Source organism: Gymnogyps californianus, chromosome 3, assembly GCF_018139145.2.
Source record: "Gymnogyps californianus isolate 813 chromosome 3, ASM1813914v2, whole genome shotgun sequence".
Taxonomy (NCBI): Eukaryota; Metazoa; Chordata; class Aves; order Accipitriformes; family Cathartidae; genus Gymnogyps; species Gymnogyps californianus.
The window spans coordinates 54043603-54069601 of NC_059473.1; the positions used below are offsets into that span (position 1 = coordinate 54043603).

Sequence of the window (25999 nt, forward strand, 5' to 3'; positions counted from 1 at the left end):
GAATTACACTTAATACACTCCTACATACTATTCAGCTTCTGAGGTCAGATAGCTTGGTACGGCATAGTTGCACATTTAACTAGAGAAGCTTAGAATTAGGCTTATTTGAGAACTGTACAAGATCTTGCACTACTAGGGACAAATAGCATTTTGCTTTGGATATAGCAAGCCATTTAGGAAGTGACAGAAATTCACCTTTTCTGTAATGGCAAGAACTCTCCCCGAACAGCTTGTGGATGACAGCAGGCCTGCCTCAGCCGCAGCAAAGGGTACAGAATAGAAGTCACAGTCCTTCTATCTAGGCTACTAAGCTTAAGAGTCCAGTCCGAAATCTTCCTGAGTTTTGCCAATGCATCCTGGCAGCACACCTCATGCTGGCGATGATAGAAGTGTCTCTCCACAGGAGAAAAGTGAAGCCAGTGTACATTTTCTGTCTGAGGGGGGATTTGAATCTGCAATTAAAAAAGAAAATAAGTAATTCGCAAATAAAGCTATTGATTAATGTTGTTCAGGAATTTTAAAACCCAAAACTCTTATTTACTTGGTCAATCACATCCTTCTTTGCTGATCTCCACATTATCTTGGCAATTAGACTGTAGAGAGGCCGGGGATTTTTCCTACAGTAAGGTCGATATAAAAGTTGGTCCCACCAATGTTTGACCCAGTAAGGATCAACTCCAAGAAAAAGGATTAATCCATACAGATCTGTCAAAAAAAGAAAAGTGTTTTAGTACAATGTTCGTGTTTCAATACTTCACAATATGCCGCCAAAAAAATTAACTTTCATAGAAAGGTTACCAGGCATAAAGCAACTACATTCTGGCCATTATCTTTTCCACTTGTTTTCCAGTCACTCCCTCACCAAAACAGCTAATTTGAGGCAGGGGACCGGGTGGGGGAAGGTGGGAGTTCTCTCCTTTAGCTAGTTGTTGATTTTCATAAAACTTGCTGGAATATAACTATTTGTGAGCCACTTTCCTAATTTCAAGTTTAGCAGAACAGAGCTATGAATTTAAACCTATTCAGAGCAGGGGTGAGAGGCAGAAATTACGTGATTGCATATGGTTAACTGGGTTTGCCAGGTTTTTCTAAAACAATATTGCTCAGTATCATTACTTCACAGCCTGCTGTGCACCAACTGTCTGTTGCCCACCATCCTAAAAGGGGCTGCAATTTTGAAGACCTTCACTTTTCTACTAAGGCAGAAGAAATTAACAAAACACACTTTTATTGTTTTCTTCCTAATTGAGAGAATACAGCTTGCTAATTCTGCCCAATTCAGAAACTCATCATTTTGGGGGATGAAATTTAGGACATACTGACTCTTTAAGCTTGTATCTAACTCTTACTGGAAAAATACAGCAGCACATGTTTAAATGCTGCATGTGGACAATGCAGAAATAGAAATATATGATGGTATCTTATAGATAGTTCTTAAAGATCTGGTGGCTGCATTCTTTATTCTGTTAGCTTTATGGTAATTTTGGTATTCACTTGAGAGCTGTAAGACATTGACCAAATACATCATAGACCAGAGGAAAAAAAATCCTGGGAATCATTTCTACTCAGGAAAAAATTGTTTCCCAGAGGTCCTATCCCACTTTATTACAGCAGCGGCGGCACAAATTCAAATTAGTCAGCAGTTTTTGTCCCCTATGTGATGGGGGCTGCCTCAGTATAGCCTGAGCACCTGGCCAACATGTATTATGGACAATATAACATTTCAGATATGTATTAAATCAACACTATCACACATAAGGACTTGAACAAGTTAATCGTGACGGTCAAATCAATCACTTCCTTCTATAGCGTTTGCTTTATTAACTATGCATTCTCACAACTATTATGTGTATTTATAAATTCAATCCACAATTCCATAATGAATTAATCTACAATATTGACTTTTATAATGGTTTGGTATCTGAACAATAGTTCACAAATGCATACAAATGCTTACACTGGTTTATTCATTTTCAAACTCCTTGCCTCAATGTGTAGCACATCAAGAACACTTAAATTGAAGAACACAAGGAGATAAAGAAGTTACTGAGTTCCCTTTCTTTTTTTCTATCTCTATCTGAAGTCTGTCTCCAGAAACTGAGTACCTCACAAAAAAGACAAGATAAATAACACCTGCTAACATACAGCTCCCTACTCCACACATCTCAATTCATTAAGTCCTTACATAAGGACTTAATACAGTTTTCATTAAGCATTAGTATGATTTTTTAGAATTTATATTCATGGCAGTTGATGTCCACAGTAGTTCATACACGGCTATGCAAAAAGCAAATACAGCTTTGCTTGCTGTATTTGACTGTTAGAAGGATTCTGTAACCGGAGCAGACTATCTTTAGCTGCAACAGAGAGAGGTTAATATTTACCCACTCTGCTAAGTGAAAACTGAAGAACAGACTTGAGTCAGCTGTTTGACATACAGCTTCTCTACTCCCCAAAGTATTTGTCTAACTTGGGGAGATAAAAAGATTTCAGCTCTGCAATTTTTGTATTGATACATTTATTGATGGCTTTATTACATGGTTAAAGGTTATGGCTTACCAAGTCAGAGTACCTAATGAATTCAGACCAAAACTAGCAGACATTTTAACTGCTTCAAACCACTACCTAATTATCAGCACAAGGAAAACCCACAGATGACACTGCTACATAAACTCTCACCTTCTAATCCTCGCTGCACAGGAGTGCCACTGACACACCAGCGATTGATTCCACTTAAACGGAGTGCCATTTCAGCAGCCTAGCAAAAGAAGATAGAACCAATGGTAGGAAAGGAAAAACAAAGATGGTGTGGAACACAGTCTGAAAACATGTGGACCTTATTTTTAAGAAGTCTGAACATCTTTTCAGTATGTAAGATTAGCAGATCTATAAGCAGCATTGGTATATTATAACAATGTGTATAAAGTTATTGAGCTTTTTTGAAGGTAACTGAAAGCTGATAAAAGCCACATCCACTTCCAAGTAATCAAGTGCAATTAAGGGTTCACAAAAGGTAAATAGTTAGCAAAAGAAACTGTATGTAAAAAAAAAAATTAAAGCCTATAAGCCATTATGTAAGTAGCATTTTTGTCTTCCTGTTTTGGGCAAAAAAGACTGGATGAATACTAATTAAAATAATCTCCCTCTGCAGACTGCAGCCCTAGAGTCTGTAGACGCACTGCTGACTATTTTAGCTTCTAGACCCAAAGGACATATCTATGCCTCTGAACCATGCCACTGAACAAGCTAGTGTGTTGTCTGAAACTATCAAACACCATATACAACATGATGACCTAGTTCTTTAAACTGTCGTTATAGATTATGTTAAGTATTTTTTGAGCTGGATATATTTCACAGTCTGCCAAAATTCCAACAAGAGAACCATTTAATAGTAAGTATCTCCAACACAAAATTCACTTCTAAAGAACAAGCTACAAGGACAAATTACCTGAGTGCACTGAACGTTAAGAGGGGGAGAGGGAAGTCTATTGTATTATTTACAATAAGCTTGTTAAAACCTTTTCAAGTTAAATAAATGCATGACTAGGAATGTCATACCTTTGCAGTAGTGCATTCAACCATTTGTGCTTCATCAAGGCAGATCCTCCACCACTCCACTGCTACTAAGGGGCTTGGGATGGCCATGTACCGCTTCTGGTTCCTGAAACGGCGCCCATCTTCGCTGTTACTGTGGGGTATATCTACATAGTTCAGTTCAGTGCGGAGGACATCATATGTGGTGATAACCACCTCCTGCTCTGCCAACATGTGTGGCTGCAAAAAGCCATGCTTCTTCACACCTTGATACACCTACACAGATTTGTATTCAAATGCACAACAGCAAAGAATGAAGGTAAGAGACACTTTAATAAAAATGCAAAAATACCAGTACAGCTTAATACGTGCATGCTTTTAGAAGTGTTCCTCATATAATATGAAATCGTTCATAAAACCTGTATTCATATAGTAGCATGGTGGGAAATCCATACAAGTAACACAGATAATAAATGCAATACAGACATTGATGCAAAACTTATGTATAAGTATTATATCTTCGCAAAACATTTTTTTTCTCCTTTGAAGAAAAGGGGACTTCAGTATTTGCTACAAGTTATTTGTTGCAACATTTGTATGCAAGATTAAGTATTCTGTAATGTTGTACAGAGCAACATTATGTAAGTCAGTGTTACATGTCCTGTCCTCTCCTCTCCTTTACCGCAGATGTATTACCTTTCTCCCCGCCATCCCAAGAATTCCATGGATGATTAGGCAAAGACAGAAGTATGTAGCAAAATATTTAAAAAACAGAAATTATACTCTGGGTAATGTTTTATCTACAAAAAGGATTTCTACAGAGACTCATGAAATAGAAAGAATACTCTAGTAAGAAACAATCCCTGTGCACCAACAGAATATTATTATAAACCTTGCATATTGACATTCATGATTTATTATAGAAACACTAACCAAGATGGTCCATTCTTACCTATAACTACCTACAGACACTTTTACCATTTAAGAAAATCACTGTCTCTCCAGTCTCTCATAGTGTCACAAACTTTAATGTTCTCTTAATTCATGCAACTAATAGTTAAAAATACCAAAATGAAGGTGACTCTATAAAACCTTAGTTGATTTCCCCCCTCTTTACCCCTTGATGATCAGCACGACTTCACTGTTAATTTCACTGTTACTGTACTTTTCCTTCCAGTAATAACCTTCCTCTACATTTGTGCATATGGCAACAGTGTTTCTGTCAACTGAAAGAAACACTTGCAGAAAATTTCTGTTCAGCCTGAGTGTGACAACAGAGCATGTGTAACCAGGTCAATGCACATGAACTAAAGAGGGAGAACGGGAGGGGGAAAAAAGAAAAAAAAAAAAAGGACACGCTCACTGAAGCAACTGTTAAGAAGAAAAAATAGCTGTCGAAGTCTAATGATCTCTTCCAAGTATTTATGAACAGACTTTATGGAGGTTTATAACTTGGCCAAGTTTTGGTTGTTTTCATAGCAGCAGGAAAAGACAACCTGCCACAAAGCAAGACCTACTGATAAATTTTAATTTCTTGTTCTATTACATAAACCCATTAGAATTTCCCATGGGTTGTAAGCAGCTGGAAGAATAAAAAAAAACACCCTTCACATGCAATGCAAACCCTGTTAACATGGGAAACTGGTTCTTTGAAACATCTGCACTATTTTCGTTTTAACTTTGCAGAAAAAAATCCAACAAATTTTCATTTTGAAGCAACACTGAAAGCAAGTCTGGATGACTTACAGTTGGCAGTTAAAAGAAAATGAAAACAGTGTCTTAGAATGGAAGGTGTCACAGCTTAAAGTACTGACATTCAGTATTTAAGCTATTTTACTGTTACCATGTAAATCTATTTCTGACAGTTTTCATCAAAGCTGGTATAAAACTTGGACTGGGTCCTACAAAAACTGTGCAAGTTTTACACATTTGTTAGTTGCTGCACTAAAGCTAATTAGACTGCTCACACAAATGGCTTACTGGAGGCCTAGAATTAATTTATACTTGGGCGTCTGTGCAGGATAGCTGAAGGTATTGGATATATCCCTGAATACAAAGCTTCCTCTCTTTATCAACCTACTACTACTGTTATTTTATTCAAAATATAAAGGTTCTCAAAGCACTTTATCATTACAAAGGTTCTTGCCTACTAAAAATATGGACAAAACTTGACTACATCATTAATAAAAGACAATGGCTACCCTTGAATACTGTGACAGCTATATTCAAAAAAATCCTGTATAGTCATGTTACTCTATGTATAATTAGGTTTATTTTAGTGATAAAGCTATTAGAAATCAAGTAAAAGGACAATACAAGGTCTCCAGATAAACAACATCCTAACAAATATGGCAGATGTTATAGAGACAATGCCCAAGTTGTAACGGTGTTATTCTCAGTAAACACCAAGGCCCAAGACGTCTTTTGTAAAGCCTGAGAACCAGAAATTCAAAAATACACTCTTTACCTACTGAAACATTTGTTTTTATCTGGAGCGAAATTAGAAGCAACTGTCAGAGAGCTGCTTGGGTGCAAATGTACAGTGAGACTTGACACTGCCAAAACACCTATAGTTAGGCCTTTCTAAGTTCCATGGTAACCTTTCAGGAAAAAAAAAAAACCAAACTACAAACAGCCTTCCCTCTCAGAAATCACCTGTTGTTGCAACTGCTCAAAATTTGCTTCCATTTGATAAAGATATCTAGTCCACTGTATCATCTCCCAGTGACCAATAAGGAAAAAATGAAGAACTAAATGCAGTCTTTCTAGGACACAAATACACCGTGTGGTGCCAAAGCATAGGTCTAATAGGAAGAAATGTAGAATTCTGACACAGATGACAAAGAAACCCCTGAACTTTACGTGATACCGAGCGCCAGACAGGAAGCCCCGAGCCTTGATAAAAACAACTCTCCAGAATACGAAGCTATATAACCTTACCAGAACTCGAAGAGAAGATGACCTTACATGCCTGTTGATCTCATCTACCCACTGATGACAAATAGAACTCGGAGAAATGATCAGAGTTGCTCCTGTGGAAACGGGTTTCATTGCCACGAGACAATGGGGACAGTAGAAGGGCTTGATCTTCAGGTTTTCCTCTTTGTAGTTTACACATTCTGCATGCTGCCATAAGTAACATTTCAGGCACTGCACACGAGCTTTATAGTCAGCCAATCCAAGCTCACCACAGATGCATTCAAAACGATATTCAGAGGTATTAAATGGAAATACAGAACTGGTATGTTGTACGCTACTGCCGGAATGTTCTTGGGAATGTGAGGACTGGTCCTTTGGGACTTCCTGCTGGACATCAGGTGTAGTTTTAGAAACATCAAAATCGGGATGACTGCTCACATCACTGGAGACAAGGAGGTTGCCATGCAAATCAGGAGACTTTGGGACCACAGCTTCCTGCTGAAGATTATTCTCTTTTACAGAGCTCTCATGATCTGCTTCAGATTTCCTGTTATTTTTGCTAGTTGTACAATAATCATGTTCTTCCATGGTGATATGCACCCGTAAAGGGGTTTTAAGGACATTTTCAGAAGTGACATCACTATTTCTTGATTCTTTGGTTTGAGTTTTAGCATCAGTCAACTGCTTCTTCTGAATGCTTTCTGAAGTACTTGCTATCTACAAAGTAAAATTAACCAAGAATGTCAGACTTTCTCCTCACTTTTTTTTTTTTGGATCGTATAAACACATCGAGACATAGTTACTAAGATTTTATATCAATTTCCAGTTTGAGCATTTGGTTAATGTTTACCAGTGTTTAAAAGACAACTTCACAGTAAAAACAATACATCTGCCAGCCCCCGCCGCAATATTTTGAAAGATTTATGACAGATGTAGTTAATATTTTAGCCCCAAATTTGATCTACTTATGATTTCTGCTTCTTTGTTCATGAATGTCAAAGCAAATGCCGCAGTCTTCTTCATTTTTATCAATAAGCCAGCGTCACTGAACTAGTGCACACAGACAACACAGCTGAGAGTAGCAAACAATTGGTAGAAATAAGATCTGCCTTTGCAACATTCTTTAAAGTAACTATGGCAGCATGTTTTACCTGCTCTTTGGTTCTTTCTCGCCTCTTCTGTTCCTTGTAATTCTTTCCCAGCTTGAAAGACCCAGCCAGACCATGTCCTTTGACTTGCTCTACTACTTGTTCTGCAATTAGTTTTTCTAGAGTTCTTTTGAGAAGCCGTCTATTTCGCTGTATGTCATACCTATATATAGCACTGATGTACTTAAATATTGCAATAATGGATGCTCCTTTCTTCACATTCATTTCCTTTACAGCTGCTAATATCATCACTCGTAAGCCTATATGTAGAATCAAAGCAAAAAAACTCAGAAAATGAAAGTTACCTTGGAGAATGCATATTAAGGGAACTCTAAACACCGTGTTCATCTAAAAAATGCAAAAAAAAAGACAGGCAGCAGTTTTGACAATGCTTTACTTGAGGTAGCCCTACAATTCACTATTTTTCAGTGGTTCTAAGAAAATATTGAGTAGCAATAGAAATAAGTCACTCAGTTTTCTTACTGAAGCTTATAAAAAGACAGTGTATTTCAGTTCAATGCATAAACTCTTACAACAGCCTTTAGTTACATGGAGCTCTGTAGCACAGAGATCTGAGTTGGTAACTTTAAGTGTGGATCACTTGTTTGTAGCATGCAATCCTACATCACAGCGCTCAGCAAAAGAATCATTTCATTCTACCAAAGTGAAGAGCAGCCTTGAACACAGTCAGTGGCCAATATAAGACTTATGCCAAAAGCAAAATGTATTAAAAAAAGTCATCAGAAATACTTACTGGGATATTGTATTTTTTCCTTCAATTTAAGTTCCATTTCCCTTGTTTTTTTCTTTTTATTTCCTTCTAAAGGTTGAGGTGGAACAAAGAAGTTCACGAGCTTACCCTAATGCAGACAACATTTAATAGTCATGTTTCTTCACAGCAATTCTGAACTTCATTAATCTTTTCACATTTGAAAATAAGCATCAGCTGCTATAGATGTGTACTCTGATCTCACTAATTTGCTCAGATAGCTCATTTTTAGTGTACAGAGCGATAGCCCATTCAGTTCAGTTTCTCGGCAAACGGTGTTCAGCACCCTACACTGGTAACAGAAAGAGCAGCCCTGAAAGCTGCTTGGGTCCTCCACTACCTCAGAATTAAGTTGCAGGAATCTATAGCTGTAAGTGACTTAGGTTACTGATGGGGGCAAGAAAATATATATTTAATATATAGCTAGAAACACAAAAGGAGGTAAGCAACATAGATTGACAAGCCCTAGTTAGTTGTATTACAAGTAAGTTTCTCTCTTGAGGGATTGCCTCCCAAAAATTTACTCTATTATTAGTGATTCAGGAATAGTGATTTAATTCAAGGAGACGTATACTCAAGAACAGGGATATAAAAAAGAATCCCAAAGCTGGAACAAATGCAGTGCCAATATTTCTATAATTAACTGTTTTACAGCCGTATTCATTGACACTTCACTCTGCCCTGTCCAACTGGTTGCTTTGCAGAGTTCTTAACAGTAACTGCAATGAAACTCCAGACACTGTTTGAGCCCTACAGTGAGCTGAAATACTTGGAGTAACTCTGACATTGGCTTACACAAGCCAGGAGTCATCCAGAAAGTCTCTGTTGGAATAAAGCACTTTTGTTTTGGTTTTTTTTCAGCACATCATACAAAGACATTTTATATTTGAAGACAAGAAAAATACAGATGATAAGGGGCCTTCTGGATAAGTAGAATAATGCCTTTTAACCACAGGCAATGTCATATAATTCTGTTCATAAAGATCCCAAAATATTAGCTAATATGTCTGTCCCAGCTACTCATCATGAAACAGTTTCATAACTCCAGCCCTCCAAAAGCTATGGTCTCTAGCTATTGTTGCCAGTTGATGTCCACATGCTTTAGTGCTAATACTCCCCTCTTCACACTCCTCAGTGCTGACCCTCTGACACATTTAACAAGAATCTTATTCTCTCTTTGAGAATTGGGTCTTTTTAACTGATAAAATTACAAGCAAGCAGGAGATCGTTATGAATAAATGTACAATGAAACTGGCTGCCATGAATTCAAAAGGATGGAACCCACAGAAGTGGTAAGAGTTTACTCAAGGATAAAGGTTCTCTCCCTTCAGAAAGAATTTTTGGTTTTAGTGAACGTGCTAAGTTTTCACAGGATACATGATGAGGAAAGTGAAAAGATGGAAAACTGCTGCTAAATAAGCCCATTTATTATATAGAATAGAGGGGGAGCAGAAATCTTTGTTCACTGAGTTTAAATCATCCCTATTTTAGCACAGAACCTATGTCTAATGGATGTTTGACGCTCACCAATACAATGAAGTGAAGGGGAGAATGATTTCCAACATAGTAGACTAAATTACTTATTTATACACTCCGGGAGTGCGTGTAAACTACCAACAGCCTATTTAACAGCGCAGTTGCCTGGTAACACCCTCCAACAATGGCAAATTATCAATTGCTTCTCCCGCAAACCATTCCACTATTTATAGAATCACAGAATGGTTTGGGTTGGAAGGGACCTTAAAGATCACCTAGTTCCAACTCCCTTGCCATGGCCAGGGACACCTTCCACTAGATCAGGTTGCTCAAAGCCCCATCCAACCTGGCCTTGAACACTTCCAGGGAGGGGGCATCCACAACTTCTCTGGGCAACCTGTTCCAGTGCCTCACCACCCTCACAGTAAAGAATTTCTTCCTAATATCTAATCTAAATCTACCCTCTTTCAGTTTAAAACCATTACCCCTCGTCCTATCACTATACTCCTTGATAAAGAGTCCCTCCCCATCTTTCCTGTAGGCCCCCTTTAAGTACTGAAGGGCTGCTATAAGGTCTCCCCAAAGCCTTCTCTTCTCCAGGCTAAACAACCCCCAACTCCTTCAGCCTGTCCTCATAGGAGAGGTGCTCCAGCCCCCTGGTCATCTTTGTGGCCCTCCTCTGGACCCGCTTGAGCAAGTCCATGCCTTTCTTACACTGGGGCCCCCAGAGCTGAACGCAGTACTCCACGTGGGGTCTCATGAGACCGGAGTAGAGGGGGAGAATCACCTTCCTCGACCTGCTAGCCACACTTCTTTTGATGCAGCCCAGATGCAACTGGCTTTCTGGGCTGCGAGCGCACATTGCTGGCTCATATTCAGTTTTCATCCACTAATACCCCCAAGTCCTTCTCTGCAGGGCTGCTCTCAATCCACTCATCGCCCAGCCTGTATTTGTGCTTATGCCACCAAGTATCACATCCTACAAAGCAAAAACTTTCACTGTACTGTAATCCAGCTTTAAATCTGGACTTCTATAAAACAGAAAGCAATAAACTCAAGAGAAGAAGTGCATTTCCATTAATTCTGAAATTTTCTTCGTACTAAATGTTATCCTGGTTTTCTTACCTCAGGTAATGTCAGATCATCTGGTTTAACATCTGGTCGAGTATGAGTCAGAATAAGAGCCAACACTTCTACTGTTTTTCCAAGACCCATCTCATCTGCCAAAATACCTCCAGGCCACTGGGGTCCAGCAACTGGATATTCACGGATAATACTAAAATTCAAGTACATTCCCAAATGAAAGTCAGTAACTATAGAATGGTGTGACAGAGAAGCACGTGTTCAGGGACACATAGAGCATAGCTTCAGCAAGGAAAAGTTTATAAGGTGAGGCAATATCTTTCATTAGATAAGCCGAGATTGACAAAAGCTACCAAGCTTTTTGGGTGTACAAACCTGACCAAGATGAATATGTATGCCAGAAGTTTTTGGATTTTTTTTCCCCTCCTAACAGGCCTTGCCTTGCTAATTTTAGCGTACCATTAGTCTCCAAAAAATTGAAACATATTTATATTCATACGTGTTAAAGATCTGAAAGTTATATAGGGAAAAAAAATAAAAAGCAAACTAGCAATCAAAAGGTTCTATTCTAACCAAATTAATGAGAAAAGTGCAACAGAACTAGTAATGCAATACCCAACATTAACAAAAAGCATTATACTGCCTCCTTCCTTTAGATTTTAAAAACATTGGACCAGGAGGTCGAAGCCCCCAATGCTCTAATTTAAAAAAATGTTAATCTTAAACCCAGAAATTTGCATTGAAATAAAAAAAAAAAGCTTGAAGAACTATATCTTCAACTCGATATTTACATATTTACCTGTGCATTATATACTCCAGTTTGCCTTTTTTTTCCATATTAAAGATATCACTGTTCTAATTCTTTAGTTGCTAACTGAAAAATGACAGTTATGGGCTATCTTATATCCTCCAGGTAAAACTTGCCAATAAGGTTTTCACAAAGTACAACCTTGAGGTGTTCTCAGATAACTATAAAAACATACCAGCCAGTAAATGGATTATAGTAGATTTTTACTCCATCCAGAGTGATGACCTCCCGCCATAAGAAGTGCAGTGCATTTTCTACGGAGAAAGAGTTCATGTTACTATTATGAAGTTTCTCTATAAACAGCACACTGCTTAGAATTGCTCAGCCTTATTGTGATATTTAGAGACAAAAAGCAGACATCTATCTCCACAGTGCTTCATGACCAACAAGATACAATCAACTGCCGTTCAGCAAAGTTTAGTTTATCATTTAGTGTACTACCCAAACAACAGCTTTTATAAAAATAGTAATGAAATAATTAACAAAGCTTCTAATCAAACAGCAAGAAAACACTACTGCTGACAATACAATGCCACTTTCCCCAATTACGCCAGTTTTCCAGACCCATATACTTGCCACTGCTTGGAGTGCTTGTGAGGTTCTCTCGGTGAAGCATCCAGTTCACAGCCTCACTTTGGTACGGCCTCAGAATAGGAATTAATGCAGGATGCTGCACATCCTCTCTCAGTAACTGGATATCCTGCTGATGGGTGTGCCTTACAAAGTCATAAAGCTCTTCAATATTTTGTCGCTCTAGTTCCATGTCAGATTCTTCCTCATCTTCGTCCAGCTCATCTGCATACACCAAGTCATTCAAGACACGCATTATCAATCAACTTTGGTCAACATTTCAGTAAATTTTGCTGCAACTTATTTAGTTAACACGTGAAAGCAAGCAAAGCAAAACGTTGTTTAAACATATGTCATGAGGCACCTGCCTCAGCTAGCAGGAGCAGGAAACAATGAGCACTACTTTCCTGAATGTTAAGATTAACATGCTATGGTGATCACAGAGGTATACATAATCAGCAAAGCTCTTCCTTTAGAATTTAGGGATAGAATGACCAGACCTTATTTATATAATAAAGACCTTCCACTAACATTTCCAACTGATACAGAACCACAAATAACTCACATTTCAGATTTAAATGTTAACATGGGTCAATGATCTTATAGAAAGGGGAAAAACACAGTGGGTTGTCAGGGATTTGCACACTTTTCATGAAATAAAGCCTTTCTTGATAAAATAACATTTAAAAAAAACAACAGGAGATTCTCTTCAGTGACCTTTCATGTTAATTTTAAATTATGCATCTGGATAAGAAAATTGTAGCAGTAGGACAACATGAAATTCTCACCATTTGCATCATTGCAAAAATTCAGACAAGGCATACTTTAGAAATTAAAATCCCACCTCAAGAGAAGTATGTACCCTCTAGGACAGAAGGCCTATCTTTCTTTTCTACCCTCTAGGACAGAAGGCCTTGTACTTATATATTTTTCACATAATTTGGATATATGGGCATACACAGAAGTTAAGCACTGTAGAACAAAAATTCATGAAAAATTCAAGGGTCAGCATTTTAGGAAACTGACATAAGATGAGGGAACAAAAGACTTAGCGGACAAGTTTTAACAGTGTTTCAGGTCTCAAATTAAAAACATCGGCACCAGTAAAACAGCTGTACAACTCTACAGTTCAAAGAAAGATACTAACCCTAGCTAGTATTGGAGATAAAGCCACCCTGCAGAATTTTTCTCAAAAAAAAAAAAAAAAAAAAATTTAGAAGCAAGTCAAGGTCAGCATTTTCAGCACAAAGTGACCTTAAGGTGTATTTAAAAAGTATAATATACTGATAAAAAGAGAAAACAGGTAATGGCAGGCACAATTAAATCAAATTATAATTACGATGCCTTGCACTAACAAAGAAGAGATGCACCTGGCACAAACACCAGAGAGTATAACGTTTGGGGGCTGCTATTAGGACTCCCTTTCACGGAAAGCAAAAGCTTCTTTCATTCAAATGAATGGTGAAGGTGAAGAATGGTTTCCAAAACAGACAGCAGGAAATGATGTGCCTATGTATGGCAGCCATCAGTGCCCTCCCCTAATCCTTTTAAGTCAATGGAACAATTCGAGTGCTTCAGAAGGGAAAAGAGAATTCTGAAAGACATTAAGTTTCTATAAATTCATGAAAACTGTATATATAAAGACTTGTAATGTAAAGAAGGCAACCAGAGTGCACATGTGGGGTTATTAGTGTTTCAGCCAAATGAAAAGCACCAAGCAGAGCATGCAGCTTTATATACTACAAAAACTGTTCCAAGGGATCCTCTCACACACATTCCTCACTTCATGGAAAGAACAGAGAAATTAGAGTGATTGCACAGTATAACTTTGATCAATGAAGCCCATCTATAATGACACCTATCATTGCTAAAATAACAGTTTTCAAATCTCACATTTCAGAGCATAATAAATTGACTTCTGTATAAACTAAGTCTGACCAGAATTTTACAGGGGAGCAAAGACTACAATATACTTTAAAATGTTTTTTTCATACAATTGGATATGTTTTGTCCACACCTTTCTTGTTTTGTTCATTCTCTCAAAGATTTTTTTTTTTTTTCTGATTAAATGGTTCTATGTACCACAGGGATTTTTAAAAGGGTGCTAAGGAAGTTTACTCCTCTCTCAGTTACTTATTAAACAGTGAATATTTAATTATGCTTTCAACCATTTCAAAATGTAATTCAGCTACACAGCTTTCATCTTAATACTTTTTACCTTTGAGAAGCAGATGGTATTGTACTACCTAAAAATTCAGTTTCTCTGATATGTTTCATAATCAAGTATTCTCCTTAATTCCTTCAATGACTGAACTAAAGTTCTGCAGTAGGATCTTTCCATCTTATCTGTAGGGCAGTTTCCAGATTGCTGTATAAGAATATCTACATCAATGAAAATGTAATCTTTTCCCCCTTTATTCTAGATTAATGGAAAACTTGTTGCTTCATATTTGAAATGTATTTTAAAATGTCATACCCAAATGTATTTTAAAAATGTCACACAAAGACCAAAAAACTCCTCTTTGTACAAAGAATTTATTCTTCTTAAGAAAATTGAAGGAAAATGGTATATGCTATTGCCATGCTACTGTAATAAACTCCGAAACATTTACTATTCACTAGAACAAACAGCAATTAAACAGACATATTTTTTTTTAATTATAAAGACTATGGGTTTTGTCATATTAAGAAAGCAGCTAGCTGGATAAGTGATCTATGCCTATGTGTTCACTGAAGCAACAAGAAGTGACATGTAATATTATACAGCAGATAGAGGATACAAGCTGTTATAAAACCAGCAATTTATTAAAGCAAGCAAAAGAAATCTCTGTAAACAAATTTCTCAGAAAAGTGGTTAGCTCTGAAATTAATGTTCAAAACTCATGAAGCTTCTGCATATTAAATATTTTGTCACTCTATTGCAAATTCATTAATGTATCTATCCTATGCTTGCCATAACTGGAGATGGAATTCCTGCCACAAAGTCTCAAAACCATTTAGAAGGACATTAACGGGATAAATACATTGAGGAAAACAAATATATAAAAGTTAAATGTAGGGATAGAGAGGTCATGTCCCTTGTTGGTGTAAATCTTTGTGCGCAACCTCCATCAACACAAGAATTTGCTCATCAATAGGGAGAACAAGAGGACTCATCTTGGAACATCGTTGCGTAGAGTTCATTTTAGATGGATATTGACAATTGTTAAAATACATACTTACATGCAGTTCTACAAAAATTTCAATTAATTCTGTTTAAAAACAGGTGAAATTCAAACACAGATTAAGTTGTTAGAAATGGGAATCAATTTACGCTTAAGAGGAATGCATTCATCAGCATAGCATCAAGGCTATATTATTTTATGCTACATCAAAAAGTACGTGCTTAAAAACTGTTAGAAAATGTAACCAGTTTCACAGTGTGTAACTGCCTGGGGTCTTCCCTCCCAAATCTTTTCCATTTCTGTGACATGCTTTATTTCTGAATTTGGAGCATAGCATAACACACACTATGGACTTATACAGTAGTTTAATGAGCCTGTTTTGTTCTCTAATACTTTCAGGACAATTCTTTACCTTTGATTTGGTTTGACTGACACTGAACACTAAGTTTATGCATTTACTGAGCTATACACCTATCTACTGAACTACAACCCTAGCTGCAACAGTTAGCAAGGAGGCTACCATTCTTCTCTAATGTAAAATAAGAATTTTTTTCTTCTGCATTGTTTTATATTTATCTATATTGAATTTATACTGAATCTCCACTGCCTAGTCTGCTTGCAAGCTTTCAGTTGTTCTTTAAATGTATTATTCAGCATAATAGAGATGAAGTTTGTTGATGATACCATCTCACCAATCATTATTTCCCAAAGCATTAGGAATACATTAAGCTGCACATGCCTTTGTAGGACTTGACTGGTGATCCTCATACACATTAACAACCTTTTATTTTTATTCTCTGCACCCTCTGTTTTACTTAGTCATTTACATGGCATTCATTGGCGTAGAATCAAGACTATATTATTATTTTACACCACATCAAAATGTACATGCTGAAAAATAGTCAGAAAATTTACCAGTTGGCAACACAGCTCCTTTATGAACCTGAGCTGGTTTCATGGCTTCTGAAAAGGTAAGTTAAGGCATAGCAACCCAATCACTCAGGTCCACATTCTTGCTCCAGTAACTTTTGAGTGGCATGTCTTCCCTTTCAGAAGCTATATTGCCTCTTCACCTGTAAGCTACACTGAACCATGTAGTCCATAAAAATCTATCCTTCAGCGTACTGAGGACAAATGCCCCAAGTTCTTGCAGAAAATTATTTTGGATCTCAAAACAGGTCACTGTTCATTTTGTCATCTCTTTCCCCAACTCTTCCACAATAAGAAGATATGCAGAGAAGAAAATTGTGCTTCCTGCTATAGCATTACTTTATTTGAGAACTCTTTCGTACCTTAAGTCATCTCAAGTCTATGAATTCTCTGGCAGATATTCTGCTTCTAATGCATTTATGATAATGTATTTCTCCTAATGCATTTAAAAACATTACTATTCATTTCTACATCTTTAACCAGTTATTCTTCAGACTTCTTTTTGGATGTGCTTTATTGTGCTTTTAAACCTAAACTGACAAATTTGCTTCAGTCAGATTACTTCAGTTTTTTGAAGGGTGACTTCTTATGTGCAATATCTTCCCTTCCCCACATACTTAGTTATACTGGCCCTTCTCCTGATATCTCTCAAGTCTTTTCTGACAGTGGCACGTTTGTTCTTTGCAGCAGGCATGGATGCACAGATTTTACTCTGTTAGCTCTTCCTTTTAGCTTCTCTTTAGCAAGTTGCCTAATTTTTTATACAATTCTGCCTTTTGAAATTAAGTACAATTATACAGGGGGTGCTAGGCTTCTGTTGCTTCTGCGAAAACACTGAAACTCAGTATATTACGGTCACTGTTACTGAGTCAGTTTTCAACTAATATTTTGAATCCATCCTACACTCCGGAACAAGACCAAGGTTGGTTTTTTTAAGAGTTTCCTAAGCCATAACACCATGAAGTCGTCATTGATCACCCTAAAAAGCTGTATCACTACTGAGTATAATCTGGCAAATGTATCTTCAATTCCAAAATGATGACAAGGCCCATGTTTGTAAATTTGCATTGGTGTATTCTTAAAACTGTCATAAAGGTGCATTTTGTAGTAGTTTACATTATAACTGTTTTACAATATAAACCAAACAGAAATTCTGTTGCCACAGTTGTGTGTTAGGCACCAAACTAGGAACAAAAGCTTTCCAAATTTAATTCCTGGTTCTTTTAAACAGTTCTCGTGTAACTCGGACAAGCTACTGTAGATCTGTTCAAACAACCCACACGAATCAGTAAAAACTGTATTTACTCCCAAAAAGGTAAGGACTCAGACTTCTTTGTGCCTCAGTGCTTTATCTGTAGAGAAGGAACATTATCACCTGTAATTTGACCATAAACTAATTAGCATATGATTAATGGTCAGATAATAATATGGAGAGAATTACCTAATAATATCACCTTGAAAATAAAGTTGCTCTGGATGGCAGGAATAACTCGCTATTTTCCCTTACATTTAAAACTAATAGAAAAAGACACACTTTAATAACAAAAATTATTCAACATTCAACTGAATCGCAGTACCTGGAATTAAAAAACTGTAGAACTTTTCCATGAGTTTTTGAATCAGCTGATTAGCTTTTTTGGGTCTTCCACCTCCATCACTGAGAAACTCTGGTTTACTTAGCCCAGCTTCCAGAAGGTAAATTCCAACCTGTGAAACGGTTATACAGTTAATCATTTAATTAACTGTTAGAGTGACAAGAATATTATAAACAGAAGAGTATGAAAATAACAACAGTGCTTTGAAAATTAGCAGATGTAGATAGGCATAATAAATCTACTAAAATCACCATATAGAGGATACAATACATTGCAGCTAAAAGCGTCTGTGATTCCTTCGGGTAATGCATTACTAATGGTGCAACAGTAAAAAGAAATCTTTAGGGAAAAAACACACTGAAAACATTTACAAAAGCATGCAGAAGCTATATATTTTCATCACATTATAAAAATATATGGTAGGTGCCAGACTTCATTGTTCAGAGGTTTTTATTTTATATTTCAAACAAAAATAAACTTTTAAAATGCAAAACAAATATATGAAACCATACCTTTAAAGCTTGAGCCTCTCCAGGTCTTTGGTAAAGTCCAATTATCTTTTTCTTTTGCAACCATCTCAAGCCTTCCAATATTTCACCATCTAAAGTTGGTTCCACCAAAATACGTTGTTCATAAGCACCGAGGTATTCTTTTGTTTCATTACTGTACTCTTCTTCACTTCTTTCATGAACACAGACCTGCAGCTGATCATCAGAGTCTCCTCTCATCAAAGTAAAGCTCCTTTCATGGAATTCGTCAGTTAGAATTTGCTCAGAAAGAAGATGAAGAGCAAATTCTCCCAACAAAGCTTTCCAGGACCCATCTGCACGGTATGGCAAGACTATAATATTTAGCTGTACTGACACAGGAGTCAAGATGGAATTAGAGTCTTCTTCATCGTTAACTGTCAAAAACTTAACAGACTTTGAGCCACTGCTTTCTTTCTGAATGAGATCTTCGTCAGTGCTATCATCATTTATAACGATGAAGGATGCAGAAGAAGTGCTTGGACCTGGAACATGGTCCTCATTAGTCATTTTATCATCTAATGTTATCATCTCATTTCTCCGGTCTTCATGCATATTCCAGCAGAGCTTTTTCTTCTTCTCCTCATCTATTTTTGACGGAGGTGCACGTTTTCGACGACTACTCATTTTGTCGTTTTCTCAACAGTATTTTCAGTCTCTGCGAGATGAAGTAAATTAGTCAGCAATAAGTATTAAAAAATCAAATGCCCACACTGAAATTTCACTGTGCAGTAGCTGCTAAACTTGCAAAAGGTTTAGACACAGACATATGCACTAAGAAATCTAACTGTTCAAAAGAGACGTAGTTTTACAGAGCCCCTCCTGTCCCTGTGCTATCACACAAAGCCGGACATGAAGCGTTTGCCTTGTACTATATCTTATCATTTTGCCAGACAGCTACAGACAGATCAACAAGAATGCTACGTTTCACAGCTGTTATTCAGAATCTTGTGGGACAGATCTAAAACGAGCAGCAGTGGAATCCCTCAAAGGCAGGGGTGGAGGGAGATGGCAAAACAAACTCCACAAACAAAAGCGCAGGAGGTACAGGAGATTTGGGGGCAGGTGTGGGGAAAATACACACACAAAATTCTTCCTTCCTTTCAAAGCCTACTTTGAGATGAAACTTTAAGCAAACTTGACACAGGGCTAGTCTGAAGCTGCCACGACATAAAATATGGTTTAGAGCCTAAGCTATCAAGTTCTGTCCTTAGAAGTCCCTAATGACCTTCCTACTAGTATTGAATACTTTATTTTCCCAGGAAACTGTGCATCCTGGGACCTGGATATACAAATTGCTTGCAGAGAAGCCCTTACTTATTCTATTGTGCGTTTCAGTGGGACCAATCAGCAAACTAAATGTGTAATCTTACTGATTTTAACTAACTGCAAAACTAAGTCAAGATACGTGTCCAACTCCTTGACTGAACCTGGGCAGTAAACAGATTTTGTGGATAAAATACTAGAAAATAAAGTACACGTGCTAAACAATACACATGAAGAAGCAGATTATGGAATATTAGACCCATCTGGGAAACTAATAACTACATACTCATACTTAAATACTCAAACAAGTAGTAACCTTTTTTTTAAAAAAAGATACTGTTTTTATAAGGAGCCTGAACACAGCAATCGATTTATGACCTCATATTACAGCACTGTCTTTGTCAGCAAACACAGGAAAATATTTAGATATCCATGTCAATTCATCTTCTGCATACAACTTTTAAAGAAATGTAGGAAGATGAGAGGCAAATATTCTAAGGTACTAAATCCAGTATCCCACATCCTAATGTTAAAGGGGTTTATGCTGGAACAGGGCAGAATTCCTAGAATTCTGAATAATTTTAAAAGGGTCTTATGAAAAAAACCAAACAAACCCTGAATTTTATAATTCATTAAAGTCAAAAGAAACATCCAGGAATATACAAATCTTGCTGTGTTTGAATTTCAAACACAACAGCATTAAGGAAAGGAAACATGAGTTTTTCAAAATAATACTCATGCACACAGAGCGCTGCTGACAGTAAACGAAGCAAACCCCACCGGCGAGCACACATATCATAACACTGCACTTAAACCAAAGAAAGAAGGATCCCTGCATCACCAGGTCTGCATGAGCACACCAACTTCAGCATCACACTCTGATGCACAAACTAGAGAGAACCGCTCTGTTGGAGTAGATCTGTTTAAAACTCCCGTGGCCAGGAGACGACTGTGTCCACAGCGTGAAGCAACAAACCTGCGAACAGAAGCACGCGAAGTAACCTCTGGCGGTCCGGAGAGGTAACGCGGCGCCGATGCCAGCGCCGGCCCTGGGGCCTGCGTAACGGCCCACCTGCAAACGCCACACCAAGCAGCCCGCGGCCGTGACCCCCTCGGTGCCGCTGCCTCCCCGTCGTCGTCCGCCCGCCGCCGGGACGCGGACAGGTCTCCTCGTCCCTAACGAGGAAAGTTACTTGAAACTCGGAAAGGAGACGCGAGCAGCGCATGAGCGCGCTCCTCGGCAATCAGTATTTTACCTCCCGCGACACCTGCTACCCGGAGAGGTCAAAGAGGCTGCCGCTTGCCTACCCACCGCCGCAACCCCCCGGTTACCACGCGGCCCGTGAGGCCAGGCGAGAAACGAGCAGCCGGCCGGGGGCACCCACCGCTCCCTCGGGGCACTCGCACAGGCCCCCGGGCCGCCCAGCCCCGCCGCGGCCGTACCGTCACCCCGCAGCCGGCCGCGGCAACGCAAGGCCGCCCCGCCGCGCTACGCCCAGTAGGTCGCCGGGCGGGGAGGGCGAGCGGGCAGGCAGACTGGCCGGCCGCCGCCCTCCCGAGCCCGGGGGGCGGCCCCCCGCTGCGGCCCCGGGGGTGGGGGGTGTGAGGGGAAGGGGGCGCAGAGCCAAGCGCCACCAACGTACCGAAGGGGGAACGCCGCTGCGGCTGCCCTCGCGGCCGCGGCTCCTTCCCGGCTCGGGGCAGGCCCCCCCGCGCGGCGGCGGCGGCGGGAGGGGGCTCGCGACCCCTCCGCCGCTGGCAAAGTCGGAAGGACCTCCCGGGCAGTGGAGGGGTAGGCGGGCACGGGGATGCGCGCGCACCCGCCCTGGCCCGGCCGGCGACCAATGGGATCCGAGGAAGGTGACAGTTCTCCCCGCCCCGCAGGCCAGCGGAAAAAGCAACGGGAGCGGCGCAGGCGCAGACGTGGCCTCCTGGGCAAGGGGGCGGGGAAACCGGTGTTCGCCCTCAGTGGGGCGTGGCTGAGGGAGGATCAAGAACGAGGCTGGAACGCCATTGGCGGCGTGCGCAGGCGCAGCGGCAGCAGGCTGTGGGAGAGGGGGTGGCGTGGCGGGTCTGTGTGTCCGCCTGCGGCCTCGGGGGTCGGTCCGTCTTCCCTAGGCAAAGCCGTCTGACGTAACGAGGCAGGCAGGCGGGGGGGGGAATGGTCTGGGTTACACCCGTGAAGAACGAGGCTGGAGGGTATTGGGTAGGTTAAAGCCCCACATTGGGTTTGTGAGGTGTTTCAGGTTTCCCCAACAGGTGTTTGTGTAACGGGTGATGGAAGAAAGTCCACTTGGGAGGAAACTAATGAAAACCTTTTGGCTCGAGTGATTTTAAGCATGAGCGCGTGTGCCGACAGTGCCTGCGTCCTTGCTTTAAAAAGTCTGTCGGGTTTAGAAACTGTCGCGGAGCAGAGGAGGTGCCATCTTGTTTCCGTGGCCAGTCACACACAGGGGAACGGTAACACTGAGAAATGATTTCTCAAAGCAGTGGTGATCGTGGAAACCTTGATGCAATCCATGAGGTGAAACACTGTCGAGAGAAAAGAGAGGCACGCAAAGGTCCGTTAAGTCACGTGATGAGTGATTTTTTTAAAGAGTGGATTTCTGGGCCATGAGCACTGCAAAAAGGCAAAATTAGTCCAATGAATTTTTAATGACAAATACCACTTCAATACAAAGTATGAAAACATTTTATCTTCTTGTGAAGTATGCAGATCCACACTTGGGGACTTAAAACAGCTGTAAATACACAAAGTGGTAAGCCATTTACAATAAGAAGGTTTTTATCTTATAGCAATCCTTTCAACCGTTTGTTAATATTAGTCTTTACAAATGAATTAATTACTTGTCTGTGTCTGATTTTCCACCGTTTTCAGCCCTTTTGGAAGGTTAAGGCCCCTGTGGGTTCAGTGGTGCTGCTCAAAATCATGGTGTACAGTAGTGAAGGGAGCCTTCAGAGTGTTGGCCCTTATGCCATGGTGGTTTGGCTGTTTTAATTCACAGTGTTTAGTTTGCTACATGAGCATTTGGCATTCCTATATGAAAATTCACTTCAAAATCATCACTCAGTCCTACGTTACAACAGTAAATTACTGCAGAACAGAGACAAAAGGGAAGACACTCTAGTGTACGTTGGTAACTGGAATGATAGCAACTGAGGGGATAAAGAGTGAGCAAACCTGTTTTATGGGGAGGTTCCTGGGCCCGCAGCTTGGCAGGGCCCATGGCTGGGCAGGGCAGGGCTGTGGGGAGCTGGAGACCGGCCCTGCTGTGGCATCGCTGGGGCAGGGGCTGATGGCCCCAGGGGCTGACGTGGGGTCCTGGGCCGTGGGGAGCCCTGGGGGGCCGGGCAGGGACAGCCAGGGCTGGTGGTGCTCTGAGGATGCTGATGCTGGTGAGTAGTTGCTGGTGCTGCAAGCACAGCTTTGCTGCTAGCAAGTTTTCTGGCAACTGTATGAAGAAATTGTTGGGGAGGTGGCAAAAGAGCTAGTTTTGCGCAAAGGAGGAAAAAGGTCCTATTAGTTCAAAAAGCTTAAGGCCAGACCTGGATCACCCTGGGGGCAGCTCACCACGCGTCCCCATGCTATGATCCTGCCCTCAGTGACCCATGCCTCTGGGTGTGCTGTCCTGGCACACTGGGTCTGTGCGTTACAGCCTGTGCTGCCAAGCCAGTGGCTTGGAGTTGCCTTGGGAGGCTTTCCGTCTTCCTCCTAATGAGAAGGTCTTGTTAAAAGATCCTCCTCCTTTTTTTTTTTTTGTAATGGAGGCCTTTTATTTCTGGATGTGCCTTTTGGGATTTAGCTGTTGACTCAATCAGTAAGATAGTGAGCAGTTGAAGTTATGTGCTTCTCTAGGAATTTATGAAGCTACCATGTTTCACTCCCACCTCCTGGCATGCAGCCATATGCCTGGGTAGGCAGCTCCCTTTAAAGGGATGACACCCAGGTTCACGTTGCAAGATGTGAACATCAGATTTTCCCATCCTGAACTGGCTCTCCCGATGACAGGAGTCAGGGCAGCCAGAGGACAACAACTCCCATCATGGTTACTGAGGTGAGGGGGTCATAAAAGTGGTATGCTGTCAGTCTGGGGCAGCGTGGATTCCCCCCACGTGGGACCTCAAATGTGGGACTCCTCATGCACGTGTCCTGCACCTGCTGTTGACAACCTGATGCTGTGAGAAAGTCCCACCAGTGACTGCTGCTCATCCTCCTCCGCTTGATGAAGTCTGAGCTCGACCAGCAATGGGAAAAGGAAAGAAAAGGGAAGTCTGCCAGGTGGAACGATCCCCCTTGACTGCAGTCTCTAACCAAGGGTACTTGGGAACATAGGGAATATAGACTTCACCTAGTCCATTGTGGATCGCTTGCCTTTTTATTTTGGGTTTGGATGGCTCTGAAGACAGGCCTCTGGTGTTAAGCTTCCCCAGGAATACTAGCACCAGTGGCAATGCCTTGCATGACTGTCCAGTTATTGCGACAAGAGACTCAAGGGATGTCAGGCCTGTGCCCTCGTAAAGGATATGGAGGGGTCATCACAGACATTAGTGAAACAGAGAGAAACACAAAAGGTTTCCAGATTCTTGTCATGCTGAAGGTCAGTCCTGCTTAAATGCAGACTGGGCACAGCTCCTTCCAAAAGACCTTAGATACAACATAGAATGTGCCACTTGCCCAGGAACTAGCCTGTATCCACCGGCATGCCTGATAGAGGCTACACAGGTGTAGCCTAAAAGGCTTCCTATAAGGATCCATAATTGCTGTCAAATCTGATCCTAAGGTTAGTAATAGGAAACAGCTTTATTAATGTCCTGGGATCTACAACTAGCAATAAAGCTAGCAAGGAACATTGGTATCCTACTTCATTGTAAATCCTGCTTAAGTGTGATGGATGTACCCTGACAACAACTCAGAGTTTTCCAGTTCAGAATTGTAAGCCCCCAAAAGCTGTTTGTGAGAGTGAATATTCTGAATTTCTGAAGGAGCGCTAAACTTTTGGCACAGGCTCCATCCACTTTTGAATCTAGTAGCTGATGAATCATCACGAGAAATTTTCCTGATCTCCTTCAAACTGAAAAACACATTACAGATGTAATGTTCTAGCAGTAACTATCTTACCTAGCCCTTACCCTAGCTTCCCCAGGAACTGGTGACCATCAGAACATTACCCCTTTCCCACTAAAAGCCCAAAGAGCACTTCTTTGACTCAGACTTTTCCAATACAAAGATATGGCAGCACAAAAAAGAACAGACAAAAGTGACTGAACCAAAACATTACATCGCATATTCTCCTGCGGGAAAAGAATGAAAGAAAAATACATGACAGATGGTAGTCAAATCACTCACCCATTAGTAGAAACTGCTCCAACAGCATACACTTCAAGAATCCATATAGAAATAGCAGACAAGAATCCATGCTTCAGCGAGCTCTGTTCACAGGCTAAGGGCTGTGAATCTCTTAGTAAGTCTTTGTCTTTTAGTTAACTTTTGTATTTCTATATTATGCATGTCTTCTATCTAATGGTTTCCTCTCCAGGGCTGGGATTTGTGCTTTCTTTGGCAGTGATGGTGGGTTTTTTAAGACTTTTAATGTAAAGCACTTGTGAAAGTGAACTTTTGTTTTCTCATCTGGATGTCATAAAAATTAGTAAGCAAGAAAGGAAGCTTTCTGCTTTCAGAAGAGGGGAAAATACAATGGCACCAGGAGGGTGCCTGTTCTGCATAATGATTTCTGTCCGAGCCTCTCTTTCTCTCACCCCCATTCTGTAGGAAATATCTTCCTTGGTTCTCAGGATAAACGAGCTGTATTTTGAAATAAGGGTCAAGAGCAGGTGGAAGAATGCCCGTTTCTATTCAGCAGCTAATGAGTAAGGATCCTAGTGATTAGTACCTAGTAATTTCCCTCCTGTTCTGAAGAACTTGAATGCATGAAAGAAGATAATTGCCATTTAATTTAATGAAATAGAAAGGAACAGTATAAAGAGAAGAGAATATGACATAAAATGAGACCATGTGGGTTTTTTGACCAGACTTGAGAACATAGCTTCCCTTGCCTATGGATAAAAATACCCCTTTGCTCTCAGTAGCAACTCTCAAATCCCTGAAAGAGTAAGCAAATAAAAGCAGGAGACATGCTACTTTGCAAAGGGTTTCTTTTTTGAGGGAGGATGGAGAAGAGAAAACAGCGTGTTAGTCGACGTGATATTTTA

At 40.1% G+C, this 25999-nt stretch overlaps 1 protein-coding gene across 3 annotated transcripts in view; it reads right to left on the bottom strand.

The window, feature by feature from the left end:
• The window catches only part of SHPRH (SNF2 histone linker PHD RING helicase), a 56073-nt gene extending 35200 nt beyond the window's left edge, over positions 1 to 20873 (bottom strand). For 2 of the 3 annotated variants that reach the window (XM_050893146.1, XM_050893149.1), the window contains exons 1-13: positions 20766 to 20873; positions 18509 to 19181; positions 17979 to 18108; positions 12314 to 12532; positions 11913 to 11991; positions 10972 to 11122; positions 8356 to 8461; positions 7605 to 7861; positions 6475 to 7170; positions 3559 to 3810; positions 2680 to 2758; positions 542 to 705; positions 196 to 452 (exon numbers count right to left, since the gene is read on the bottom strand). In XM_050893146.1, the coding sequence (XP_050749103.1) occupies positions 196 to 452; positions 542 to 705; positions 2680 to 2758; positions 3559 to 3810; positions 6475 to 7170; positions 7605 to 7861; positions 8356 to 8461; positions 10972 to 11122; positions 11913 to 11991; positions 12314 to 12532; positions 17979 to 18108; positions 18509 to 19150 (3032 nt within the window). In that variant the 5' untranslated portion in view covers positions 19151 to 19181; positions 20766 to 20873. The remainder of the gene's footprint in view (positions 1 to 195; positions 453 to 541; positions 706 to 2679; positions 2759 to 3558; positions 3811 to 6474; positions 7171 to 7604; positions 7862 to 8355; positions 8462 to 10971; positions 11123 to 11912; positions 11992 to 12313; positions 12533 to 17978; positions 18109 to 18508; positions 19182 to 20765) is intronic. The other variant, XM_050893148.1, reaches the window with a different exon arrangement.
• Positions 20874 to 25999: the final 5126 nt, after the last annotated feature.